The sequence below is a fragment of the Delphinapterus leucas genome, chromosome 15 (assembly GCF_059928025.1).
Source record: "Delphinapterus leucas isolate spDelLeu-1000000601 "Yukka" chromosome 15, BTC_Dleu_Yukka2, whole genome shotgun sequence".
Taxonomy (NCBI): Eukaryota; Metazoa; Chordata; class Mammalia; order Artiodactyla; family Monodontidae; genus Delphinapterus; species Delphinapterus leucas.
This window is the reverse complement of record NC_143143.1, coordinates 4,768,990-4,795,595: the sequence shown is the minus strand read 5'-3', so window position 1 is coordinate 4,795,595 and position 26,606 is coordinate 4,768,990. Positions and strand designations below refer to the sequence as shown.

At 45.4% G+C, this 26,606-nt stretch overlaps 2 protein-coding genes across 7 annotated transcripts; both read right to left on the bottom strand.

Annotated features, from left to right (window-relative positions):
- Nucleotides 1-286: 286 nt before the first annotated feature.
- SMIM10L3 (small integral membrane protein 10 like 3) lies at nucleotides 287-26,311 on the bottom strand. Of its 6 annotated transcripts, none has more exons than XM_089895626.1 (3): nucleotides 25,987-26,264; nucleotides 604-755; nucleotides 287-511 (listed from the first exon to the last, which is right to left on the bottom strand). In XM_089895626.1, the coding sequence occupies exons 1-3, from the start codon at nucleotides 26,170-26,172 to the stop codon at nucleotides 448-450; spliced, it is 402 nt and encodes a 133-aa protein (XP_089751752.1). In that variant the 5' UTR covers nucleotides 26,173-26,264; the 3' UTR covers nucleotides 287-447. The 6 variants fall into 6 exon arrangements, 5 of the variants coding, with proteins under 5 accessions (XP_089751752.1, XP_089751754.1, XP_030619599.1 ...); XR_016387735.1 differs by having other exon boundaries at nucleotides 422-511; nucleotides 604-759; XM_089895628.1 differs by lacking the exons at nucleotides 287-511; nucleotides 604-755 and adding an exon at nucleotides 10,402-10,515.
- Nucleotides 7,483-10,435, bottom strand: FAM220A (family with sequence similarity 220 member A). Its single transcript, XM_089895621.1, has one exon. The coding sequence runs from the start codon at nucleotides 10,433-10,435 to the stop codon at nucleotides 9,635-9,637; it is 801 nt and encodes a 266-aa protein (XP_089751747.1). The 3' UTR covers nucleotides 7,483-9,634.
- Nucleotides 26,312-26,606: the final 295 nt, after the last annotated feature.

Below are 26,606 nucleotides of genomic sequence, written 5' to 3'. Positions count from 1 at the left end.
TTACATTGCTGGGTGTTAAACGCAAAAAAAATCACACACCATATTATATTAAAGATCTTGAAGAAGGAAAACTGTCACATGTCTGTCTGTGACGGGCTATCCAACAGAACTTTCTGTGATGGTGGAAATGTTCTTTTCCTGCACTGCCCAAAGCAGTGGCCACTAGCCCCGTACAGCTGTCGAGCCCTTGAAAGGTAACTATTGTAAGAACTGAATTTTAGATTTTATTTATTTTAATTAAAATTTAAGTAGTCACATGTAGTAGCATCTACTCTATTTGGATAGGACAGGTATAATGTCCATAACTTTAGATCCATTCAAGATCTTTTTTTTTAGTCTTTGACCACGGGTGGAAAAGTCTGAGGCTGGTGTGGCCAGTGCAGCCGGAGGTCAGTGAACATTCAAGCATGATGTGGAAGGTCTGACGTTCATCCTTGAAGACCCCCATCAACACCAAAAAGTGAACAGCGTCGTCCTCTCAAGACAAAACTTGGATTCTCTGATGTAACACCTGTCATTTTCCCAAGCAGAAAGTCAAATATCAAATATCAGTACTTTTGTAAGAGCCGAGAGTTCCCATTTCCCCATTCATGCCCCTCGTACCTCCAGCCTTTCACTTCATTACGTAACGAGGAACCAAGAGCTGGGCTCTCCAATCTGAAGGGCTTGGTTTCATTCACTCGTTGTCTCCAGCACCTACTAGGATGCCTGGTATACAGTAGGTGTCCAATCAGCATTTGCTGAATGTTGAATGACTATCTTGGAAGGAAGTGACAAGGAAAAAACAAAACAACAGCATGAACAACAAACTGTGTTCTTCAACTGTTTAAATCACGTCTCTGCCGGTTACCAGCTATGCCGTCTGGCCTCCGTGGCTACTCAAATGTAAGAGATCGTTCTGACTGGGAGAGCTGCTGCCTCTTCACGCTGCAGGGGTGGGAGGTCAATGAATGGCTGTTATTAGCTATCCAAATGGTCTGCTGCCTGATGGTGGTTGAAATATTCTTAGGAGTTTGAACATTATCGTTAGTTTCTCTTTTAATAAAACATCCTCATTCTAACACAACTTAAGAGAACTGTAAATATGGGGCTAAACCATGTTCATAAAGATAGGAGTTTTATAACATAAAGACAAGAGTTTCATGGGAAACTCAGGCCAGATTGTGGGATCTTGCAAAATCTCTCTGAGGAGCTTTGCATATTGCATGTCTGAGTCGAGCAGGAGAGAGGGAGCAATACCCGAGCAATTTTTCCCCAAGAGACCCAAACGGAAATATCCCACAAAGAGGAAGCCTGGAGTTTATTCAAACTGCTTTTATTTTAATAAGTCCTAAGTGGTACTGAGAACATTTCCAAGAAGTTAAATTGCTTGTAAGCTATTTATATATACTCTATTATCACAATTTATCATTTTAAAAAATTCCAGTAGATCTTTTACCAAAATGCACCAGAAAGAGCAATCATTCATTGACATTACAGAATAATAGCCGTTCCCAATATTTTAACAGATTCTGACGTTTTAATAATATTTCACTACGAGCCACCAAAGAAATCTAAAGTCGTGATTTCTGTAGTGAAAAAAAACGACTCATTGGTGTAGCAGATTTCCCTTTAAGGGTCTCCAAGAGGCTCTCACACATGCATCGGGCTCAGGACAAGCTCACTGTGGCCCAAGCTGGATCAGCACAGACCCAGGCCCTTCTGAAGTGGCCTGTGGGTTCAGCCGCTCTGGGCAGAAGTGAATACTCTGACGAAACCACTGCTCTTGTTTTTTGTTTTTGTTTTTTTGCGGTACGCGGGCCTCTCCCTGTTGTGGCCTCTCCCGTTGCGGATCACAGGATCCGGACGCGCAGGCTCAGCGGCCATGGCTCATGGGCCCAGCCGCTTCGCGGCATGTGGGATCTTCCCGGACCGGGGCACGAACCCGTGTCCCCTGCATCGGCAGGCGGACTCCCAACCACTGCGCCACCAGGGAAGCCCTGTTTTGTTTTTTAAATTAATTTATTTATTATTTATTTTTGGCTGTGTTGGGTCTTCGTTGCTGCGTGTGGGCTTTCTCTAGTTGTCGTAAGCGGGGGCTACTCTTTGTTGTGGTGCGCGGGCTTCTCATTGCAGTGGCTTCTCTTGTTGTGGAGCACAGGCTCTAGGCGCGCGGGCTTCAGTAGTTGTGGCACGTGGGCTCAGCAGTCGTGGCTCAAGGGCTCTAGAGCGCAGGCTCAGTAGTTATGGTGCACGGGCTTAGCTGCTCCCGCGGCACGTGGGATCTTCCGGACCAGGGCTCGAACCCGTGTCCCCTGCATTGGCAGGCGGATTTTTAACCACTGCGCCACCAGGGAAGCCCCACCACTGCTCTTATTGATACAGTGTGAAAATGCAGTTTCATACTGAAAGTCGCTCTCCCGAATGAACACAAAACCACCAAATTCATTTTTCTAGCACATGGACCTTCTTGTTTCAAAGCACCAGCTAAGGGTATTGATTTAAAGAGTTACAATCTTATCACTCTTGCTGAGCTTAACAAACCACAATGAACTGAACCAGTGCCAGCATTTTTACGTTCATTTTTGCTTAAGAATTTGGATAAACAAAATAACTGGAAAAAACACCCCAAGACCTTCCCTGAAACAAGACACACCCTAAGTGAACACGTGGCTCCCTCTTGTGGCAAAAGCAGACCTCACATGCCTACTGCTGGGCTTGCTTCACACCCCACCCATTCATTCCCCTCAAATTAGCCAGCTACATTCAAATTACCCTGAATTACTAAGATTACTAAAAACACACAGTCTGGGCAGTAGCGTCCCATCCACTGGGGCTGGCTTCAGTTGTTCAGAGGGAGGTGAGAATATTCTGTTGAAATATGCCCAGAGTGATACAGGCCACTTAGTAAAGTAGCTACTTGACCTTCCCATCCTACATTTGACCTCATCTGCCAACTTAAAATGCAACATGCATATGCGTCAAAAATAAGTATTACCTTCAAAACACATCCTATACTGATGGACAGATTTTTTTTAAAGAAAAATCAGGTTTCTTCAGTCACACCAAGAGCCGTATCAAAGTGTTTCAACTATGAAAACGTCAGGTTTTCCCACTGAGAGAAAGGGGCTCTCTGGGAGTTAATCCCCAGTCTCCTCCTCACCTGGCAGGTCCCTTGGCCCGAATGATTCTCATCCAGAACGAACCAGGCATTTTCATCCCTTGTTCTGGATCCCACTTCCTCCTCCCAACAAACTAAATCCAGAGCCAGAAGAGTTAAGTCATTTTTGGTGTCATACTCACCATATTAAAACATGTCATGAAGAACCTAGGGGGAAGACAGGAATAAAGACACAGACCTACTAGAGAATGGACTTGAGGATATGGGGAGGGGGAAGGGTAAGCTGTGACAAAGCGAGAGAGTGGCATGGACATATATACACTCCCAAACGTAAGGTAGATAGCTAGTGGGACGCAGCCGCATAGCACAGGGAGATCAGTTCGGTGCTTTGTGCCTACCTAGAGGGGTGGGATAGGGAGGGTGGGAGGGAGGGAGACGCAAGAGGGAAGAGATATGGGAACATATGTATATGTATAACTGATTCACTTTGTTATAAGGCAGAAACTAACACACCATTGTAAAGCAATTATACTCCAATAAAGATGTAAATAAATAAATGGTACAAATGTTAAAAAACAAAACAGCTGATTCCAACCTTCCAAGACCCTTTGTAGAGACAGTGTGAAAATACAGGCAATAAAGAGGCAGATCAGAGAATATAACACATCCAACCCAAATCAATATATACGCAGAACCGAAGGGAGGTGTCTGGTAAGATATTCTTGTTGGGAATCCCTAATCGAGGGAAAAAAGGAGAAGCTGATTTTAACAGAAACTCTAAATGTTTAAATGTTTTAAAATTCACGTATCTGCCAAACTTACCCTGCCTACCACTCATCTGGATACAGGGACCAGAACATGGTTCAATCTCTCTCCCAAAGGCATCACAAGGCTGGAAGATGAGTTTGTTTCCCTTACCGCTGCAATCTCAGTTTCTACGTGAATTCAGACAAGTGTATGTTTGCCCCATAGAGAACAAAGTACCTGCATGGAAAATAAGCCAACTCCCCTCTTTTCTCAGATCACTGTCACATAGTCCTAGGTGTTTCTAAACAGGAATGAGTACTTATCAAGCCACAGGAGGGGGGGGGAAGTGACAAGGAACAGCGCTATGTCCTAGCTATGATATCCCCTTACATGTCCTACAAAGAACTAGGCTTTTTTTTTTTTTAATATTTATTTATTTATTTGGCTGTGCTGGGTCTTAGCTGCGGCTTGCAGGATCTTCGTTGTGGTATGCAGGACTTTTTTTTAGTTGCGGCATGCGGGATCTCGTTCCCTGACAAGGGATCAAACCCGGGCCCCCGGCACTGGGATTGTGGAGTCTTAACCACTGGACCATCAGGGAAGTCCCAGAACTAGACTTTTCGATGCATCTGAGAATTTGGTTGAAAAGAGGCAGCAACGTAACTGTGATGGTTAATTTTACCTCACCTTGACGTGCTAAGTGATGCCCTGATAGCTGGTAAAACATTAATTCTGGGTGTGTGAGAGTATTTCTGGAAGAGATTATTAGCACTTGAATCGGTGGACTGAGTAAAGATCACCCTCATCATTTCAGGTGGGCATCTAAAACGTTGAGGGCCTGAATAGAACAAAAAGGAGAAAGGGCAATTTTGCTCTTTGCTTGAGCTGAAACATCCACCTTCTTCTGCCCTTGGACATTGGCGTCCCTGGTTCTCAGGCCTTAGGACTTGGACTGAATGACACCACCAGCTTTCCTGAGTCTCTTGTTTGCAGATGGCGGATGGTGAGACTTCTCAGCCTCTATTATCATGTAAGCCAATTCCTATCATAAATCTCCTCATATCCATATCTGTATATCCTGTTGTTTGTTTTTTAAATACTTATTTGGTTGCACTGGGTCTTAGTTGCGGCAGGCAGGCTCTTTAGTTGCAGCTCTCGGGCTCCTTAGTTGCGGCATGCATGTGGGATCTAGTTCCCTAACCAGGGATCGAACCTGGGCCCCCTGCATTGGGAGCTCAGAGTCTTAGCCACTGCTCCACCACGGAAGTTCCTATCCTATTGTCTGTTTCTCTGGAGAATGACTAATACAGCAACTTAAGTCAAAGGAGCACAGAGACTTGCTGCTTTCTCCAAGTCATCTTAGATAAGCAGCAGTGGCAGAGTGCTTGTAATCTTAAAAATAATAGAAGACAAGCTTTAAGAGCTAGAAAACTGAGCCGGTTTCCAATCTTGAAGCACACTTCTTGTTTCTGATAGAAACAGGACACTTAGTAGGTAGATGGGGAAGGGAAAACAGGTTAAGCCCACTTCCTTAAAAAAACTAAAAGCAGGGCTTCCCTGGTGGCGCAGTGGTTGAGAGTCCGCCTGCCGATGCAGGGGATACGGGTTTGTGCCCGGGTCAGGGAAGATCCCACATGCCGCGGAGCGGCTGGGCCCATGAGCCATGGCCGCTGAGCCTGCGTGTCCGGAGCCTGTGCTCTGCAACGGGAGAGGCCACAACAGTGAGAGGCCCGCGTACAGAAAAAAATAACTAAAAGCATTGGGATTTCCCTGGTGACGCAGTGGTTAAGAATCCGCCTGCCAATGCAGGGGACACGGGTTCGAGCCCTGGTCCGGGAAGATCCCACATGCTGCCGAGCAACTAAGCCCGTGTGCCACAACTACTGAGCCTGCGCTCTAGAGCCTGCGAGCCACAACTACTGAGCCCGCGTGCCACAACTGCTGAGCCTGCGCCTAGAGCCCGTGAGCCACAACTACTGAGCCTGCGTGCCACAACTACTGAAGCCTGCGCGCCTAGAGCCCGTGCTCCGCAACAAGAGAAGCCACCTCAATGAGAAGCCCGCGCACCGCAACAAAGAGTAGCCCCAGCTCGCCGCAACTAGAGAAAGCCCGCGCGCAGCAACGAAGAGCCAACGCAGCCAAAAATAAATAAATTTTAAAAACTAAAAACTAAAAGCATTAAAGTTAACTGGAGAATTCCACTCTAATACAGTGGTAAGGCACAGCTCCCCTATAAAAATTCCTTGTGTCATGTACCTGAACAATTTCAAAAATGAACTGTAAAGAATCTACTCAAAACACAGGCAGAGCAGAACTATAGCCATGCCTCCTCCTACTCCTTAAACAAACCGCTGTTTACCAGAAGTAACCAGCCCTCAAAGATGCCTCATACCCAACGGCACATGCTACAAAGATGAGGTGTGTGTCTGATCCGGCAGGGCCGCCTCATACCCTCCCAACTCAACCCGCAACACTTCAGTTAAAACATCTTGGTACACCTCTATAAAGGAAGATCATTTGTTTCAGGATAAAGGAAACTTTATCCTACGAAGATGACCTTTCCCAGTCAGGCCCTTTGCAAACAATATTCTCTAATCAAATTTCAGCTGTGCATATATACAGCTCAAGGGATAGTTTGCAGAGTTTGAAGTGCAAATAAGAGTGAACAGATGCTTATTTTAAAAAAATAAATTTATTTTCGGCTGCATTGGGTCTTTGTTGCTGCACGCGGGCTTTTTCTCTAGTTGTGGTGAATGGGGGCTACTCTTTGCTGCGGTGTGCGGGCTTCTCATTGCGGTGGCTTCCCTTTGTTGTGGAGCACGGGCTCTAGGCGCGCGGGCTTCAGTAGTTGCAGCACGTGGGCTCAGTAGTTGTGGCTCGCGGGCTCTAGAGCACAGACTCAGTAGTTGTGGCACATGGGCTTAGCTGCTCCGCGGCATGTGGTATCTTCCCGGACCAGGGCTCGAACCCGTGTCCCCTGCATTGGCAGGCGGATTCTTAACTACTGCGCCACCAGAGAAGTCCAGAGATGCTTCTTTAAAAATTGATCCAATTCATCCAAGTTTCCATAAAATTGGACAAAAGAGGTAACATTTTGGAAGCAAAGGAGAGCCAAGTAGAAGCAACCATCCTGTGAAATCTTATTTAGGCCTCTAACTTCAAATGGTTACGTTGAATGTACAGATTATCACTTGGATGAGGTGTGTTTCAAAGCTTCCAGCACTGGCTGGTGTTTAAAGGCCATTTCCAGCTCTGAGTTCATATGGTTTAGGAGATCCCTTAATTCTATTTCTTCTCCATGGAAAGTTTAAGAAGAATTTAAAAATTATCTATGGCAAAGTGCAAAAAGAATCTTACAGCATATTTCTTTTCCCTTTTTTTTTTTTTTTTGGCGTGCCGAGAGGCTTGTGGGATCCTATTTCCCCAACCAGAGAGCAAACCTGGGCCTTCAGCAGTGAAAGCACAGAGTCTTATTCACTGGACTGCCAGGGAAGTCCCCACATTTCTTACTCTCTGTGAAATTATAGTAAATGGTCTATATGCATTTTAGAATACACATGCCGAGCTCCAAAGTATGTCTTGCTTTCTAGCTATAAAATCAAGTCACGTAAAGAATGATCGATTTAAACGCAAGAGTTTCTTAATTTTTTATTCTCTATAGGCTTGCAACTTCATAATCACTTCAAGATCTCAACATTCATTCTAATGTTTAAAAAAAAAAGATTTCCAAATGAGAATAACCGAGTCCAAGATTTTGTGCTATACACTGTTTCTAAATTTAAAGTGATTGTGCTGTTCAATCTTTAAGAGCGGAATCCATAAAGGCAAAAAGGAAGAAAATGCATATAAATGTCAGAATTTTTAAAACAGGCTTCCCTTAGTTTTCATTGCCAAAATGATACAACTTAAAATATTTCAAATGAGTGATCCCTTTTATAATTCAATCATGGAAACAATTTATTCAAAAGAATATCTTATTTCTCTACTAATTGCTTCAAAAATTAAAATGTTTATAGAAGGCCTTCTTTCACAGTCATGAAACTTCATACACTATAGTTATCATCACCTCTTTACCCCAGAACTTTCCACAGGAGAGGCCACCTTCAGACAGAACTGGAACCAATATAGCACCAAAGGGAAAAATTTCAGCTTACTATAAGTGTATTAAAAAATTAATGTAAAAAAAAATTATTGAGAGCTTTTCCACAAAGCTTTTAGAAAAAACACACCTTATTCTGATAATAACCATATGAAAACACTTCAAGTTAATTTAGTTAATGCTAAGCAGGAAATTCTGTATTTGTTGTTTGCAATTGGTTGAAAATTTACACACTTGGAATTTACAAAGCAAAAAAAAAAAAAAAACAGTTGATGAGTCATAGAAAGTTCCATCTCAAAGTAGCAGACTGAGTTTAAAACAAAAAGGCGGGGGGGGGGGGGCAGGGAGAAGGTGTTGACAAGAAAACAGTTCCCATTCTGAAACACTGAAATGTGTCATCTCGTTTCACCACCCACAGGTGACCCCTAGGCAGAGTGTCCACTAACCAGGGCTTTAATCGTTCAGTCAAGTCGGTGTCCTTTTAGACCGGCTAGAGATCGTTCCTTCCACAAGGGTTCTTACTTTGGGGTTCTCTGAGCGCACCCCCCATAACCAAGGAGCACAATACAGCATTCCATTACATCCGGGGAGGAAAGTGAGAGTTGAGTTCCAACGTAACTTGACGTTATGCTTTTCATTCTCTGCTTCCAATCTTCTAAATCAGCAAATGACTTTAAAAGACTTGCATGTGAGGAGGGCAGCATTAATAATGAAGACAAGGGGAACCAAGCCTACACATGTAAAATACGACATTTATTATGCTAAAGAACAGGTTTTATTTTTCATTTCCCCAAAACACTGAAATAGCACACAGCATAGTAATTTAGCACACAATATAAACTGATAGATGCAATCAATAATTCCGAAAATGGTTAAGCCTTACTTTCGGACTCTTTAAAAACTTACGCTCTTAAGTGCCTTTTATCAAAGTGATCAACACACAACAAAAGGTGTTCTCTCAGAAAAAAAGTCTTAGTGTAAGAGATACCTCGACTCCTAGAAACTGGAAACCTTCTCTAAGGGAAATGCTTGATTTTTCTCTATAACTGAGCCCCGGCAGACAGGCTCAAGCTCATTTTTTATGCTGAGTAACACTGCTAGGGTTCCTAGCTTGAGAAAGCGTTATCTAAAGGTAAGGTTAATATTGCAACTTTCACCGTAGGGCCTCCATTTAAATTGCATGTCAAGTGGAAGGAAAGGGATGTGAGAAAAGAAATCAGATTTTGCTCAAATTATTCCGCAAAGTGCAGAAATGGTAACAGCTTACCATCAACTCAGCCTGGCTCAGTGTCGACTTTACAAATATCTACTTCCATTAGATGGTCAGAGACAGTCTAGAAAGACAGTATCTGGGACAGCAGCCCTTTAGGATGGGTGCTGAAGGTAAATTAAAAACTTTGTTAAATCTTTTAATTCTAATCTGATATTTATATAGGATATATCAATATTCTCCTTGACATGGCTTCCCAACTCTGAGTGTCTTTCAAGCACAATTTAAAACTCAAAAGTTTCCTTCCGTATCAACCAGCTCTCCATGAGTTTAAATTCCACTGACTTTAAGTATGTCTGGTCACCCAAACCAAAGCAGGAGCTTCATGGCTGCACCCTGTGCATCCAGACCTAATGCAAAAGAAATCATTCTAGGACAACTTTTAAAATTAATCTATTTTTATTGTTCTGCCTGTACCTTAACTATGGCATAAGAGATTTGCTAATTCAGAAGCTTGTAGAGCCAGTAACGCCAGTGGTTCCTGCAGATCACCTGAGGTACTTTTTACTCGTGAAAGCATTTTCTTGTATTCTCCTCTTTGCTCTGAAAACATGGGCTTTGAATGGCCAGGGAAAACACATTTTGTCTCATCATTCAAGAATATTTGGGGATGTGCGTGCAGCAGTGCAGACAGGATGGAACGTAGGCAAGAGGGTTCCAACTCAGAGTCCAGCTTCTCCAGCAAAGCACCTGGTGGTTCATCCTCAGAAATCCCCATTTCTAACCATTTTTGATGGCACGGTAGTCCTGACCCCCAAGGCTTTCCTCTGTGGCTCCATCCTCCGGGGCTGTCAGTGGCCCTGGGCCCTCCTCCCAGCCAGTCCCTACCATAGGCTCCCCTGACGCCAAAGGATGCCCCAGCAAAACGCTCTTCTGTGGGAGCGAAGAACAGATCGACATTCTTGCTCTGAGCAGCTGCTGAAGCTGAATTTCTTCGCGTTGGTTCTTGCAGATATGCAAGCACTTTGTCGCCATCATGAAGCAAGAGGCTGACCTCACTCAGATCATTTTTCATTTCCAGTGATAACTCCTCATTTTGTGAATTTCCATTTACATCAACCGCAGGCTTATTCATCCTGGAAGTTATATCTGATGGGCAAGCGCTCTCCTCCTGCATTCTCTTATACAACAGCTCTCTGTACAGTAATTTGTCCAAGTCATCGCCCGCTCCCTTCTCTTCTGCGAGGCAGGTGCTGAGAGTCCCCCTTCCGTCCCTCATGCTGTGTGTTCTCTGACACCCTGAGCCCCAGCAAACGCCTGTCAGTCCACGGAAGGCCTTCAATGGATCTCAATATGAACCTGGAAAAGACCAACAAATTAAAGTGTAATAATGAAGACAGGGTCTTAAGAGAGTCCACACACAGCTATTTCCCAACAAATACAAAGATCTCTTTGACAGTCTCCGGTACCCCAAGGATACCTACACTGTGATAGAAAACAGGATATCAACCTACCAACCTACCAGTTAGAAACCACAACAAAAAGAACAGTAGTTTATTAATGCAGTGTTTCCTAAAAATACTTAAAAATAATAAAAGTATACATTCTGAGGCTCTGCACTTTTCGTGGCAATATAGTTATTCCTGTAGGTTCGATAAAAAATGTCCTCCTGGGGGCTTCCCTGGTGGCACAGTGGTTAAGAATCCACCTGCCAATAGGAGACACGGGTTCGATCCCTGGTCCGGGATGATCCCACATACCGTGGAGCAACTAAGCCCAAGAGCCACAACTACTGAGCCCACAGGTCGCAACTACTGAGCCCATGTGTCGCAACTACTGAAGCCCACATGCCTAGAGCCCATGCACCACAACGAAGAGGAGCCCTGCTTGCCACAACCAGAGAAAGCCCCCACGCAGCAATGAAGACCCAACGCAGCCAAAAATAAATAAAATTAAAAAAAAAATCTGTCCTCCCTTTAACCAGGATAAATTGGATGACACAATTAGGCAACCAAGGTCTTACCAAAGTGTCCTATTTGAGAATGAGTCTCAGTGACTCAGGCACGACAAGCCACTTTTAAGGAATCAAGGGCAACTTTACTTATGGATCCGATGTCTACAAAGCCCTCCCAGGAAAACCAGCCTGGAGGGGTCCTGGGATCCAAGATTCCAGCCTCAGATCACCCACCGGCTGGTCAGGAATCTCAGCAAATTTTGGAGCCTCCATAAGAGAAGAATTCACCCAGATTTTTATGTACTGCAGGTAAAAATATGGCGGAGAAAGCTTCTTGGGCTTAGTTCCCCACTCTCAGATTCCACATGAAAACTTCTGGACAGAAGTTGATCTGCGACTTCAGCATTGTTCAAGAGCAAACTCGAGGTGGCCCATGTGGTCACTGACCCTGAGGCACCTGCAAACCTACTGAGACCAGCCTTTTTTCTGTGACCAAGAATAATCCTTCTGTGACATTATGCTCCAAATGGGGAAGATGTAGGAAAAACTGTGAAAGGCTTTGAAATGGACCCAAAAAAACAACATTACTGGGTGTGCTGTCTAGTGCATCCTCTGCATTATCTAATTTAACAGGGCTCCACAACTTTCTCTTTGATGCTTCACAGCTCTAAGTTGTAGAAAACTTAAAAGGCAAGTGATTTCCTGTCCAAAGAAATGGAAATTAATATTGTCCAGAGGAATGCAACGGATTACTGCCCTATGCATATTGACCAGTTTTACATGTATTTGAAAATTCACTTTAGCATTCCTCATTGTATGTATGTGTTTTGTCTAAATTCTGCTTTACACTGATTATAACATCTTACTAGTTCCCTCCTTAATTGATGACTTTTAAAAAGTGTCTGACACATGTTCCTTTAAAAAGGAGCATACCTCGGAGAGAACGCGGATAAATGTTTCAACTTCAAAAGTGCATACTTTGTATTCAGTAATTTTTCTAAGAGGCTAGCCTAAGGAACAGCAACCTAGCTAAAATGCAGTAACTCTTTTTGGAAGGAGGAGGGATGGAAATATGGGTTCAGGTAGAAGACAGCTGCGTCTGACTCTTCTCCCACAGTAAGACAAAGACTAACTCAAAAAATGAAAAGTCAAGAAGCAACACTACAAGCGTGCAATTTAGAGACAGAGAAGTAAACACTAAGAGAACCAGCTGTAGCTGCAAGCAGTCGGCTGGATGGAGAAATGTGAGACAGGAAACTGCTGTTTCTCTTAACTAATCTCGTGGCACCAGGAGACTCATTAAGCTTTATGACTGTGTAAGTTTTTTTTAAATTTAAAGAGAGTGGGCTTCCCTGCTGGCGCAGTGGTTGAGAGTCCGCCTGCCGATGCAGGGGACGCGGGTTCGTGCCCCGGTCCGGGAGGATCACGCGTGCCGCGGAGCGGCTGGGCCCGTGGGCCGTGGCCGCTGGGCCTGCGCGTCCGGAGCCTGTGCTCCGCAACAGGAGAGGCCACAGCAGTGAGAGGCCCGCGTACCGCAAAAAAAAAAAAAAAAAAAAAAAAAGCGCCTCGGGAAAACCCAGGGTCGCCGACACCAACTGCGTTGAGTGCTTCAAAAAGAGGGCAGTTACGTTTCCTGCACAAACAACTAAGCGTCAGGTAAGCTCTGAAGAACTCTTCACTCACTCCACTAGGCCAGCGGCTGTTCAAGTGCCCCCAACTCAAGGAGCATGGGAGAAAATATCAGAACATCTTTGCCTAGTTCATTTTTACCCCTTGTAACTTTTTCTATGTTTTATAATATACACCATATTTTGGTAGAGCAAAATACATAGTTTATAAAAATAGTATACATATGCTTATTTATACCACAGAGATATATATATCTCCACAGGGCATGCTCAAAACTTTTTATCTGTACAAGTGTGACCATTATTACATATAACAACTGATACAAATATATTTGAGCAGTATGAAGTCATATGCAAACATAAGGTGCAATTCTTTAAGTTGAGATATAACTGACATAAAATGTATTAATTTCAGGTAGACAACACAGTAAGTCGATATTTCTATATATTTGCAAAATGATCACAAGTTAACATCCATCACCTCACATAGTCACACTTGTAAGAGGTGCAACTCCAGCTACGAATCAAAACAAACACTTTCAAAGTTCACCAAGTCAAATCGAATTAACTTCTCTTGACAGTTCTCTCAAATTAACTCTCCAAAGCATGTTATTTTAAACCTTACATTTATTTTACTGATCTGAAATGTACTAAGAATGAACATTTTCCTGAAATGGAAGCATTCCTAAATATATTTTTAATACATATTAGAACAGGTTTAAAATAATTCTTATGAAAAACAGGTCACTTAATGTGGGCCAACTCTCAGGAAAATTAGCTTCTAACTACTTTTATTATGCCCTTGTATGAGGACTTAGTACCATTCAGAAAGATGAAGTGTTGCCAGAATTGTGTTAAAATATTTTGAATAAGATACTATTAATGCAGGCACACATTCAATAATGATAGAATAAACTGCTTACTGAAGATCTCCTAGTTCTTTAGTAAATGCAGTAATAAACTATGTATTCAATTACCTTAAAAATACTTCAGTAGGTCAGTAAAACATTTTGGCTCTGAGCCCTTAACCAGCCACCTCTTTTGATATTAGACAGTTACACACATTACTTATATTTTGAGAGCCAGAAATAATTTTCAAGTAATTTCCAAACACGCAGTCATCTGTGAAATATTTTTTGTGGTTTATTCTCACTGTACTTTTGAATACATACATCTTGGCACACTATATCATACCAAATAAAATATGCACAATTATATAACTAACCATCCTTGGCCCCAGCTCTCTCATTTCCCACCCCTCAACCCCCATGTTAAGTCTACAAAACAATAAGCAGCATAAATTATGGCAAACCATCTTATCCACAAAAACTGACACACCCCCTCCCTGCCCCAGAATAAGGGAAGTCTATTCTGAAATTCAAGACAGTATGATTCAGGAAAAGCAAAGTGCAGGACTGGGAGTAAATTCCTGAACTTAAACTCTGTACCTCCCTGACAGGTGCCTCCCCCTGCCCCTCAGAGAATGACAAAGGTTGAAAATGGAACCACAGAGGCCAGAGGGGGTGAGGTGTGCAGGGAGACGAGGTTGTCTGGTGTGTCCACGATCCTCGGGGTGGACAGGAGCAGTCTCTCCCACCAGAGTCCCCACCTGTGGAGGCAGCTGATCTGCTGTGTGACAACAGGCCTGACCCAGTTAGGCAGCTGTGCCCTCTTGGACGGCCAACACCTTCCCTTCCCTAACCTGGGCTATTAATGGCCTCAGGGACATGATGGGCTGGATACCATTGCTCTGGAAACTAAAAATATCCCAGCCTCTGTGCTCCCGAAAGCCAGGTGGCAAGGCTATTCCCAAAGCGGGCCGGCGTGGGGCTGGGGGCGCAGACACAGCTAATGGAGCAGGGGCTGCCCGGCCAGGTTAGACAACAATGGGCTTGACAGGGGTCCTGCCTGGTGACAGCTCACAAATGCGCTCCAAGGCCACCTGGCTTCACGGCCTTTTTTTTTAATTGGAGTATAGTTGATTTACAATATTATATTAATTTCAGGTGTACAGCATAGTGGATTCAGTATTTTTACAGATGACACTCCATTAAAAGTTATTACAAGATGACGGCTATACAATATATCCTTGTTGCTTATCTATTTTATACATCATTGTTTGTATTTGTTAATCCCATGCCCCTAATTTGCCCCCCCCTCCGTAACCACCAGTTTGTTTTCTGTACCTGTGAGTCTGTCTCTGCTTTGCGTGTACATTCATTTGTGTTATGTTTAGGTCCCACATATGAGTGATATCACACGCTCACAGCTCTCAGAGGTGAGCATTAGCAGACCTGACCATCACTGAGCTCACCACTGAAACACCAGACTGAGGAGGCAGCTGACACACGCAAGCTGAGTAACAAATTGCTCAAGCTGCCACACAGATTAGAGGATGAGAAACAGGAAGGGCTGGGTCATCTCTGCGTTACACTGAATCATAAGCATAGGAAGCAGACCACAGGGACCAACTTCCTGCTGCAAACCACTCAGCGCGTCCAAATCACACCTGTGCTCTAAGCTGGCTGTGCAGCTCCTGCGGGCCACTACTCTGTCCCCTGCTTCGGTCACCCAGAGGCTCAAAGGTGCGCTCACACGTCCGAGGGCCAAGAGGCGAGAAGGATGGCTGAGCTAGGCTGTGTCCTCTTTCCTCAGGATGTGTGAGGACTCTTCATGTGAAAGCACCCAGCATGTTCTCTGACCAGCAGCCTGTGGCATCCAAGAAACAGCTGCTATTAGTACCATTATCAGCAAGAGCATTAGAGGGAACCAGTGACAAAACGCTGCTGAGGGGGTCTGTAAAGCAGAGGACAGAGAAGTGACCACTGGATGGCAACACGGAAGTGGCCTAAGCACAGGCCAGCACATTGCAGTGGGGGACAGAGGCCGAGGCCCAGGCTGGAGTGGCCACAGGGGACGGGGAGCACCCAGAGGGCCCCCCGCAGGCCAGAGGGAGCACACAGTGCAGCACCTCCGTGGAAGGCAAGTTGGCAATGCCTTTGAAAATTATTTACAAATGAGTAAAACCTTTCCTTTGGGATTCTACACCTATGATTTTTTGCTACAGATTCAATCAGCGAGCGTTCACGGAGCCCCTAAGCCAGGCATTGTTCTAGGCGCTGGTATCAGGACAGTGCACCGAGCAGACAAAAAGGGCTCTGTCTTCTCGAAACTTGCTTTCTAGTGAATGTACGTACAAGGACAAGAATGTCATACACACGAGGTTTCTCCCGGCAATGCTGTTCAGAGAACTGTCAGTTTGGATCAACATCATACACCATATACCAGGATGAATTCCAACACTCTACATTTAAAAGTAAAACATGGGGCTTCCCTGGTGGCGCAGTGGTTGAGAGTCCGCCTGCTGATGCAGGGGACGCGGGTTCGTGCCCCGGTCTGGGAAGATCCCACATGCCGCGGAACGGCTGGGCCCGTGAGCCATGGCCGCTGAGCCTGCGCGTCCAGAGCCTGTGCTCCGCAATGGGAGAGGCCACAGCAGTGAGAGGCCCGCGTACCACACACACACAAAAAAAGTAAAAGTAAAACATGACATAATAGTACCAGAATAAATAACAGGTGAATTCCTTATATCTTTAGCATTTGGAAGGCCTTTCTAACTATGACAAAACCCAAAAGTCAGAAAAGATTGTTAAATTTGACTACATAAACTTCAGTATGGCAAAAACACACTATAAGCAAAGTCAAAAATATACTAACTGGAAAAAAATTTCAACTCTTATCACAGACAACTGATAAGGTGTCCGATAAGTTGGTGGGTTTCTTGGTGGCTCCAAGAAACCCACCAACAACCCACCTGAAAAATGGGTAAAGAACATGTATAGTTCACACACAAAGAGATGCTAATGAGCTTTTCTCTCACACCACCTCTTCCTTTAAGGCAGGCAAGCCTGTTGGCTCAAACACCAAGATACACCCACAGTGCAACCTCCTCCCATCACCTCCCCTGCTGCGCCCTGAGAAACCACCAGCATCCTCTCCTGTTAATCTAAGGGTCTCCCTGCTTCCACCCTCCACTCTTACCGTGAAGTAAGAGTGATCTCTTTGAAATGGCTGAATGCAGAGTTACTATATGACCCAGCAATTCCACCCCTAGGTACATAACCAAGAGAAATGAAAACACATGCCCACACAACACCTATACAAGCACACCTCGCTTTATTACGTTTCACAGTGTTTTTTACAAACTGAAGGTTTATGGCAACCCTGCATTGAGCAAGTCTATTGGCGCCATTTTTCCAACAGCATTTGCTCACTTCGTATCTGCACATTTTGGTAATTCCTGCAATACTTCAAACTTTTTCATTACTATTGTATTTGTAATGGTGGTCCGTGATCAGTGACCTTTGATGTTACTACGGCAAAAATGATGACGACTCAATGGAGGCTCAGATGATGGTTAGCATTTTTTGGCAATCAAGTATTTTTTAATTAAGGTATGTCCATTTTTTAGACATAATGCTATTGCACATTTAATAGACTACAGTATAGTGCATAACTTTTACATGCACTGGGAAACCAAAAAGTTCACGTGACTCACTTTAGCACGATAACCGCTTTATTGCAGTGGTCTGGAACCGAACCCACAATACCTAAGGTGTGCCTGTAGAATGTGCATGGCAACAGCCAAAAAGTGAAAAACACCCAAAAGTTGAAAAAACAACTGATGGACATAAAAGACAAGACTAAGGAAATTACAGATTGGATGAGACTAAGGCATGGCAACTAAATGCACTGTGGGGTCCAGGGACAGAAAAAAATTCACTGGTGGAAAAAACTGGTGAAATCCAAAGAGTATTGCACCAACGTTAATTTCTTAGTTCTGATGCCTGTACTCTGGCCAGGTAAGATGTCAACATTAGAGGAAGCTGGGGGAAGGGTCTATGGGAACTCTCTGCACTAACGTGCAACCTCTGTAAGTCAAATTACTTCAAAGTAAAAACTAAGCAACAAACCAAAAAAGTGATCTGTTCTGTCTGGGATTTATTTAAAATACTCCGGTGTGGGGTGATTAGATGGACACAGTGCAGGACTGGGGAGAAAAGATAAAACAGGATTAGCAAAGAGTTGATCCTTACTGAAAAGAAGTGATGGATACATGGGGTTCATTATACTACAGGTGGCCCTCCATATCTGCAAGTTCCGCATCTGAGGATTCAACCAAGAGGAAATAGAAAAAAATAGAATTTTTTTTGGGGGGGGGGGAATTTCCAGAAAGTTCCAAAAAGCAAAACTTGAATTTGCTGTGTGCTAGCAACTATTTACATAGCACTTACATCGTGTTTACAACTATTTACATAGCATTTACATTGTATTAGGTATTAAAAGTAATCTACAGATGATTTAAAGTATAAGGGAGGATGTACACAGGTTACATGCAAATACTACACAGTTTTATACGAGGGACTTGAGCATCTGTGGATTTTGGTATCCCCAGGGGTCCTGAAACCAACCCCTTGCAGGTACCAAGGGACAACTGTACTCCACTTCTGTGTATATTTGAATATTCCCATAATAAAGGTTTTTTTATAATATGATCTTTAGAGAATTCCGTGGCGGTCCAGTGGTTAGGACTCGGTGCTTTCACTGATGGGGCTTGGGTTCAATCCCTGGTTGGCAAACTAAGATTCCACAAGCCATGCTGCGCAAGGAAAAAAAAAAAAAAAAAAAGATCCTTAAAAGAAAAAATAAACCTTTTTTTTAAAAGAAGAAAAAAATGATCCTTTATAAAAGCAAATCAGATTAGGTCACATCTCAGTGAAATGTTTCCCATTTCACTCAGAGTAAGCCAAAATCCTTAAAAATGTACAAGCCACTGGACCCTGGCCACACCCCCAAGTTTGTTACTGTGATCATACAAGAACAAAATTAAGAATAGGCTCTTAGAAACTTCTATGGCAACTTAACACTGCCACAACAACCAACAGCATAATCACTTTTCTAGTACTTTTTAAAAAACTGCAGTAAAATATACATAAAATCTACCATCCATCACCACCACACATTTCCAGAACATTTTCATCATTCCAAACTAGAACTGTTTCCATTAAACAATTCCCATTCCCCCTCTCCAGCCCCTGGCAACCACCTTCTACATTCTGTCTCTATGAATAGTGTCCCTAAGGTTCATCAAGCTGTAGCAGGTATCAGAACTTTATTCCTGGGACTTTCCTGGTGGTCCAGTGGTTAAGACTCCTTGCTTCCACTGCAGGGGGCACGGGTTCGACCACTGGTCAGGGAACTAAGATCCTGCAAGCTGCACAGCGCAGCCAAAAAAGAACTTTATTCCTTTTCAAAGATGTATAATTTTGCATTGAAAGTATAAAACCTTCTGTTTATCCACTCATCTGTTGATGGACACTTGGATTGTATCTACTTTTTGGCTGTTGTCCATAGTGCTATGAACATTGGAGCACAAGTGCCTGAGGCCGTTTTCAAATCTTTGGGGTGTACACCTACCAGTGAACTTGCTGAATCATACAGGGAGTCTATGTTTAACTTTCCGAGGACTTGCCAAACTGTTTTCCATAGCAACTGCACCATTTTACATTCCCACCAACAGTGCACAAGGGTTTTAATCTCTCCACATCCTCGCATTCTTGCCCTCCCCCTCCCCCCATAACAGCCAACCTAACGGGTGTGAAGTAGCATCTCGTTGTGGCTTTGATTTGCAGTTCCCTAATTCTTCTCTCCTAGCACTGGATTGTATTACCGCCCTGGCAGAGGAGAGGCATCCTAGGGGCAGTGCCAGGCCAGGCGAGGGCTGGGCAGGGGGAGTGTTTCTCAGCCTGTGTGGCTGGGCTCAGATTTGGAACTGGAGCAGTTAGTGAGGGCTCTTGGAGACTAAGCCTGGCGTGGGGGTCCCTGGGTCTGGGTTGGGAGATTCTGTCAGTGAGAAACGAGTGGTCACTCACCCTTCAGGTCCATGAGTGTCCCTGGAGCGGGATGGGGAGAGATGGGAGGAGCCGAGTCTCAGGGAGAGAAGTTGACCCTGTGGGTCTATGAGAGCCCAGAGGCAGGGGGACACTGCGTCCACATCCTGCAGGGCTGGTATGGGGAGAGGCGCCTGGCCACCAGGGCCCCTCCTCTGGGCATCCCATGGGGCCACAAGGCTGAAGTGGGCAAGCTGGGGCTCAGAGGTCATCATAATGATGTGTCAGGGCCTCACCATAGTTGGTGGACTGGCTGCCCACAAACATGTTCCAATTGCCCATCTTTTCCGGGGTTTACTTGCCATTGATATATCTTCTTTGGAGAAATGCCTATTCAAGTCCTTTGCCAATTTTTGGATTGGGTTTTTTGTTGCTGTTGAGTTGTAAGAGTTCTTTACATATTTTGGACATTAATCCTTAACAGATATATGGTTTGCAAATACAGGTGACCCTTGAACAACTTGGGGGCTAGGGACATTGACCCTCCTCACAGTCGAAAATCTGAGTACAACTTTACAGCAACCCTTCCTATACGTGGTTCCTCCGTCTTTGTAGTTCCACATCTGAAGATTCAACCAACCTCAGATCACGTAGTGTTAACATATACTACTGAAAAAATTCTGCGTATTAGTGGACCTGCACGGTTCAAACCTGTGTTCTTCAAGGGTCAACTATACTTTCTCCCATTCTGTGAGTTGCCTCTTTCACTCTCTTGATAGTATCCTTTGATGAACCAATGTCTAATATTCACAGTCCAATTTATCTTTTTCTTTTGTTGCCTGTGCTTTTGGCAAGAAATCATTGCCAAATTCAGTATCATGAAGATTTTCCCCTACATTCTAAGAACTACATTCTAAGAACTACCTTTAGTTCTTAGGTTTAAAAGCAATTCATTTCTATTGGATCTCACAAACCTATCAGGAGATGCTATGGTCTGAATGTTTGTAACCCCCCAAAATTCATATGCTGAACCCCTAACCTCAAAAGATGATGGTATTAGGAGGTGAGTGAGATTAATTTTTTTTTAATTTATTTTTGGCTGCGTTGGGTCTTTGTCACTGCGCATGAGCTTTCTCTAGTTGCGGCGAGCGGGGGCTACTCTTCGTTGCAGTGTGTGGGCTTCTCATTGCGGTGGCTTCTCTTGTTGCAGAGCACGGGCTATAGGCACGCAGGCTTCAGTAGTTGTGGCACACAGGCTCAGTAGTCGTGGAACACGGGCTTAGTTGCTCCACGGCCATGTGGGATCTTCCCGGACCAGGGCTCAAACCCGTGTCCCCTGCATTGGCAGGCGGATTCTTAACCACTGTGCCACCAGGCAAGCCCCAATTAATGTTCCTATAAAAAGATGCCAGAGATCCCTAGCCCCTTCTACCATGTGAGGACACAGCAAGAAGGCACTGGCTACGAACCAGGAGGGCCCTCAAGAGACCTTGACCATGCTGGTGCCTTGATCTTGGACTTCTCGGCCTCCAGAACGGCGAGAAATTAATGTTTGTTGTTTACAAGCCATCCAGTCTGTGGAGGTGAAGAAACATTGGCCCTTCTGCACAGACCATGTAAGGAGGAATGCCCAGGCTCTCTGCTGAGTTAGGGCTGCCTCCTGGTCCTGGCATGCTTCTCCCTGCTCTAGGTATTGACAAGTGTATTTATGAAAAAATTTTTAAATGTGGTACTACTTAGATGGTTTTTAAACTTGCTTTTCTTCACTGTATATTTGGTGGATACCTTTTAACATTAGTACATATAGACCTAATTCATATACTTTAACATCTGCTCGAACCATTATGGGAGAATTTACTTCTAAGACTTTTTAAAAACTTGAGTCAAGGATACAGGTGTTCACTGTACTATTCTTTCAAATTTTATGCAGGTTAAAAATTTTTTTAAATCTACTTCAACCTATCTTTATAGGTGGAACTTTTTTCAAAAGTTTATGAAAAACCATGATTATGAATTCCCTTGAAAGACAGGAAAGATTCCATGGTATTTTTATGTGTCCTACATGTTTGGAATTTTCCATCTCAAAGTATATAGCTGTTCAATACCCCAGAAGCCAGAACAAACTCCTACGTTTTACTGAGCTCATGCTTCTGACTTTGCCTCTTAAGCTTTTATGATGTTCCTTAATAGTCTATAATTTCCTCCAACTTTCTTCCAGGAGCTTGATGTAGATCAAGCAACAAAATAAAACTCATTTCAAGCTGCAGTCGACCCTTGGAATCTTTACTACTTTTTGAAATTGTCCGGCCATAAGATGATTTCAATCAGTCAAGGCCAACGTCCTGGCAGTCCAAGGCACACGAGCCTCTCAGTCCCAGCCTCCGGCCACCTCCCACTGCCCTGGGACACGCAGAGCTCTCGCACGGGCTGCAAGGCTTCTCTGCTAAGCCGGGCATCTCCGTGGCTAAAGCCCTCATCCCCTTCAAGTTTTGCTCATCGCTAAGGCCCACTCTGAGTGCTCTATTTGGAACAGCACCCAGCTTCCCCAGCCCTGCGTGCATTCCTCAACTCTTTTTACCTGGTTGGAAGTAATGAATATAGATTTTCAAGTGATAGGTGAACACTGAAACCTATGGAGCTATGGATCTAGAAAGTCCTTCGGAGAGAGGAGACTGAAGAAGAGCAGTTAGAAACAAAACAAGGAGATAGGCCGCAGAGGACGGGCCAAGAGAGGCTCTCGGCCTGGCCAGCTCAGCACAGGGCCGTGTGGCTGCCTGCTCAGAAAGCCAAGGCCACAGCTTGGTCTGACAACTATCCCTCACGTTCATGAAGTCACCTTCTCCAGCTGTTCCCTTTCAGGCCTCCTCTTTTAATGGTTACGCGAATCTAGGTGACCTGGGGCTAAGATACTTGATTCTTTCCACAGGCAACGTAACTGAAACATTGTAGGCATAACTTGTTCAATTATAGCAGGTTCTCAGAGCACTTTTTTTCATCTTCCTTTTACTACATTTAGTATTTGGTATGGATTCTCATTTTTCTCACTGCCTTGTATTTCAGATTATATATAAATAAGTAGGATGCTAATGACTCTAGGAGATTAAGACTTGCTTGCAAACAGTATTTTTAAATCATAGCCCTTCTCAGTTTACAAAGCCCCTTTGCATCTATTTTCTCATTTAATCACTCTCAAATTGAAGAAGAGGCTTCCCTGGTGGCGCAGTGGTTGAGAGTCCGCCTGCCGATGCAGGGGACACAAGTTCGTGCCCTGGTCCGGGAAGATCCCACATGCCGCAGAGCGGCTGGGCCCGTGAGCCATGGCCACTGAGCCTGCGCGTCCGGAGCCTGTGCTCCACAACGGGAGAGGCCACAACAGTGAGAGGCTCGCGTACTGCAAAAAAAAAAAAAAAAAAAATTGAAGAAGAGGTATCAATCTCCTTAAAATGCCTGGCTACCCTACTGACAGATGGTTTGGGGGTCCTGAGTAAACATGTGGGACAGAGTCCTTTATTCATTATGACTCACAAAACAGCCTCCAGCGCCCCTGCAAGGAAGAGGATGGACAGAGTGTCCTGAGTAAGCAGGCGGCGGTGAGTTGGCCTGTCCCCTTACTCCTGTCCCCTATTTCCTGTTGCACTTCTCTTTACCAGAGGCCAGAATCATTAAACCCTCAAGTCAGGTAAGTTAATGATCTTCCACCAATGAACAGAAACTCTAAACCTGCAGGGGAGTTTAAAGCAGCAGATGGAAATGTTACAGTAAAGAGACACCCCAACTCCCACCCTGCCCCCCTCAGCATGCAACAGGCTGCTGCTGCACTTGATCCAAGCCCAAGATCACACCTAAAATCCTCACGTAGTTCTCAGACAGCCCTCCCGCAAGGTACCCGGCGACCACCTTGTCTGGGCCTCCCCACCTCCCACTCACTCCTGAACCGACCAACAAAGCCCACACTCTACAGCCAGAGCGTCCGAATTCCCCAGTACTCTAAAGCTGTGCTGTACCTGGATGATGACTTGACATCAAGTCCACCAAGTCATCCATTAGCCTGGTGTACCCAGCTCTCCCTACTGCCCACGCCATCCTCACAGAGCCAACTTCCCGCCTCCAAAATGCATTTACCCTCAATCATGACAGTGCAAACTCCTTGTTATGAAATCTGTATTTGAACAACCTTTCCAGAGATAATCCTACTGCCTTACAAGCAACTGAGAGATTTGGAAACCCTCATCATCATAATAGGAACGGACTCCTCTGCTCCTTGTTGATATGAAACAAACAAGCCTTCAGCACTCTTGCAGTGAAGAGAGCAGCTGCAAGATCATACCAATTGGTGACCCCAAAAGGCCCCTCTGAAAGGAGAACCCGGGTGTGAGAATGTATCAGCATTCAAAGAGCCAGGGGAGAGCACTCGAGGTGGAAAGAACAGCAAGCGCAAGTGCCCAGGGGCCGCAAGGGCTTGGTGCGTGCTAAGAGTAAATAGGAAAATAAGAGAAATGATAGCAAGCAAGGAACAGGCCAGGGGAGAGGTTAGAAAGGTGGACAGAAATCAGATCTGCAGGATAGAAACATGTGAACTGCATTCCACATGCAATGGGAAGCAGTTTTTGTTTTCTGTTTTTTTGTGGGGAATGACACAATCTGATTTATGTTTTTAAAAGACTTCTCTAAGGGCCCTGTGGAGAATAGATGGAGGCACCTGCAATAGGCCTGGTGAGTGATTTTAGTAGCTTGGACTAGGGGAGTGGTCATAAATAGCTAAGTAAGCATATGAGAAAGCTGATTTTTTTTTTTAATGGTACAAAACTGAGTATTTTCAACATTACGTAGGTTTTCTCTTACAGTCATTCTTGTGATTTTTACAGATGACTGCAAATTATAAATGTAACACTAGAACAAGAGTTTCCAAAGTGGAGCTTGGGGTCAAATATTTTGTTTTGCCCACAGTTTATTTTTTGTTAAGTTGATATTTAAAAATCAGGATTTCCAATTTCTCTTGTAAATTGCTATATCTGACAGACAACAGTTGGCTAGTGACAAGTGGATAGAGCACAGGCTTTCTGATTTACCCCAGTCCCCACTCCCAGCACCCTTCTTTACACATTGATACCACATGCTGGAAAGGTATCCGACTTTTCTACTCCTTTTGTCAGGAACCACTTAAGGATGCCACAAGTCCCTGCTCACATAAAAGTATCTCAGTTTGGACCCTGAAATAGAGAGGCAGGTTCATCCCAACTCACCTGAACACAATTTTGATGAACAGTGGGTTTTAAGTTTTATGTGGCCTGCCAGCACCAGTGACGGGCACCCAAAACTTCACAGTTCAAGCTTAGAGACAATTATATTCTGATACAACTAAACCAAAGGGAAAAAGAAAAACACCTGCCCCGCCCATGTCAATACTGCATACTCCTACTTCTCAGGCTTCCTCATTTTGCACACCAGGGAGCAACACAAGTACCGCCGGACTGTAAGCTCTCGATGGACAGGGACCCATCCCTCCATCACAGAGCCCGTGCCTCGCACACAGCAGACACTCCACCATGTGAAAACGAAATCCAAGACATGCTCAGCACTTGGCCATCTATGACACACTTGGAAAGGAATAATTCTCAATTTGATGACTTTCCATTCCACCAGAAAAAGGCATCTGGAATTTGAGGGATGTAGAAATGTCAATCATTTATAGCAAAGATGATCTCCAAGGCGCTGGGTGTGTGCGTGTGGTGTGTGTGTTTGTGTGTGAACTATTTCACACCTGAACTGTTTCGAGCCTCTGAACCTTTGCCTCTCTACCTCCTTCCACCTCGCTTTCTCTCATCACCGCCACTCCTTTCACCACCACCCACCCCCGCCAGGATAAATGAGATAACTCCAGCAGAACACTGGTTAACATTAACTAATCCCTCTTAAGTTTTAATTCTTTTCAAAGCTTCATAAAGTTTGGGAACTAGAAAAGTCAACCATAAACGCACCCCCCACCCCCGCGCCCCAGAATTTGCAATTTTCTGGGCAAAATTTCCTCTTCAGGGCCAGGGCCTTTGGCGCCCGTGGCAGCATCCACCTGCCTGGCCGCGGAGCCCACGCCCCAGCCGCAGGCCCGTACCCGAGGCCGGCCGCTTCACGTCCCCACCCCGCCTCGTTTGCGGAACAGGGATAACAATAACCCCAGCGGGTTTCTCCCCCGTGGGGTTGCGGGAGAAATGCACGGCGTTTGGCATACATTCAGCATCCAGCTTGGCAGCTCCCGGCGGCATCTTCATCGTCCTGGGCGAGGTGGGCCGGGCCGAGCTGGGCGGACCGGCGCTCGGGGAGGGTAGGGGGACAGGGGCCGGGGGGGGCGCGGCTCACCCACCTGCAGGCGGACGTTGAGCATCATGGAAGCCACGATGTAGAGGTAGGGGAAGTTGATGCGCAACCGCCAGGCCAGGTCGAAAAAGATGAGCAGCGTGCGGGTCAGCCCCTTGCAGAAGACCCCATAGGAGCGGGCGGCGGCCGAGCGCGACAGCCGGACAGCCAGGCCCGACAGAGCCGCCGCCATATAGACCGGCGCCCGCCGCCCGCCCGCCGCGCACCGACCGGCCGCAGACCCGGCCCTCCCGGCGCTCCGAAGCCCGCCCGCCCGCCCTCTCGGCGCCGCGACGCCTCCGGGCCTCCACCCCGGCCGCTGGCCCGCTCTGAGGGAGCAAAGGAGGCGGCGGTGACGCGGGCGGGCGGGCGGGCCGCGGAGAAGGGAGTCCACGGGGAGGGGAGTCAACACGTCACGCTCGGGGAAGAGCCGCAGCGAGCCGGGGCCAGGTCCCAGCCCGGCCGCGCAACCTGACGTCACACTGCCCGCGCCGCGCCTGCGTGCCCCGGCCCCGCCCCCGAGGCTCCGCCCAGGCCCCGCCCCCTTTACCTTCCCCAGGTGAGAAGCGCATGCGTAGACTAGGTGGCGCGAAGAGGCCGGCTGATGCGCTGTGTTCGTCCGCTCCC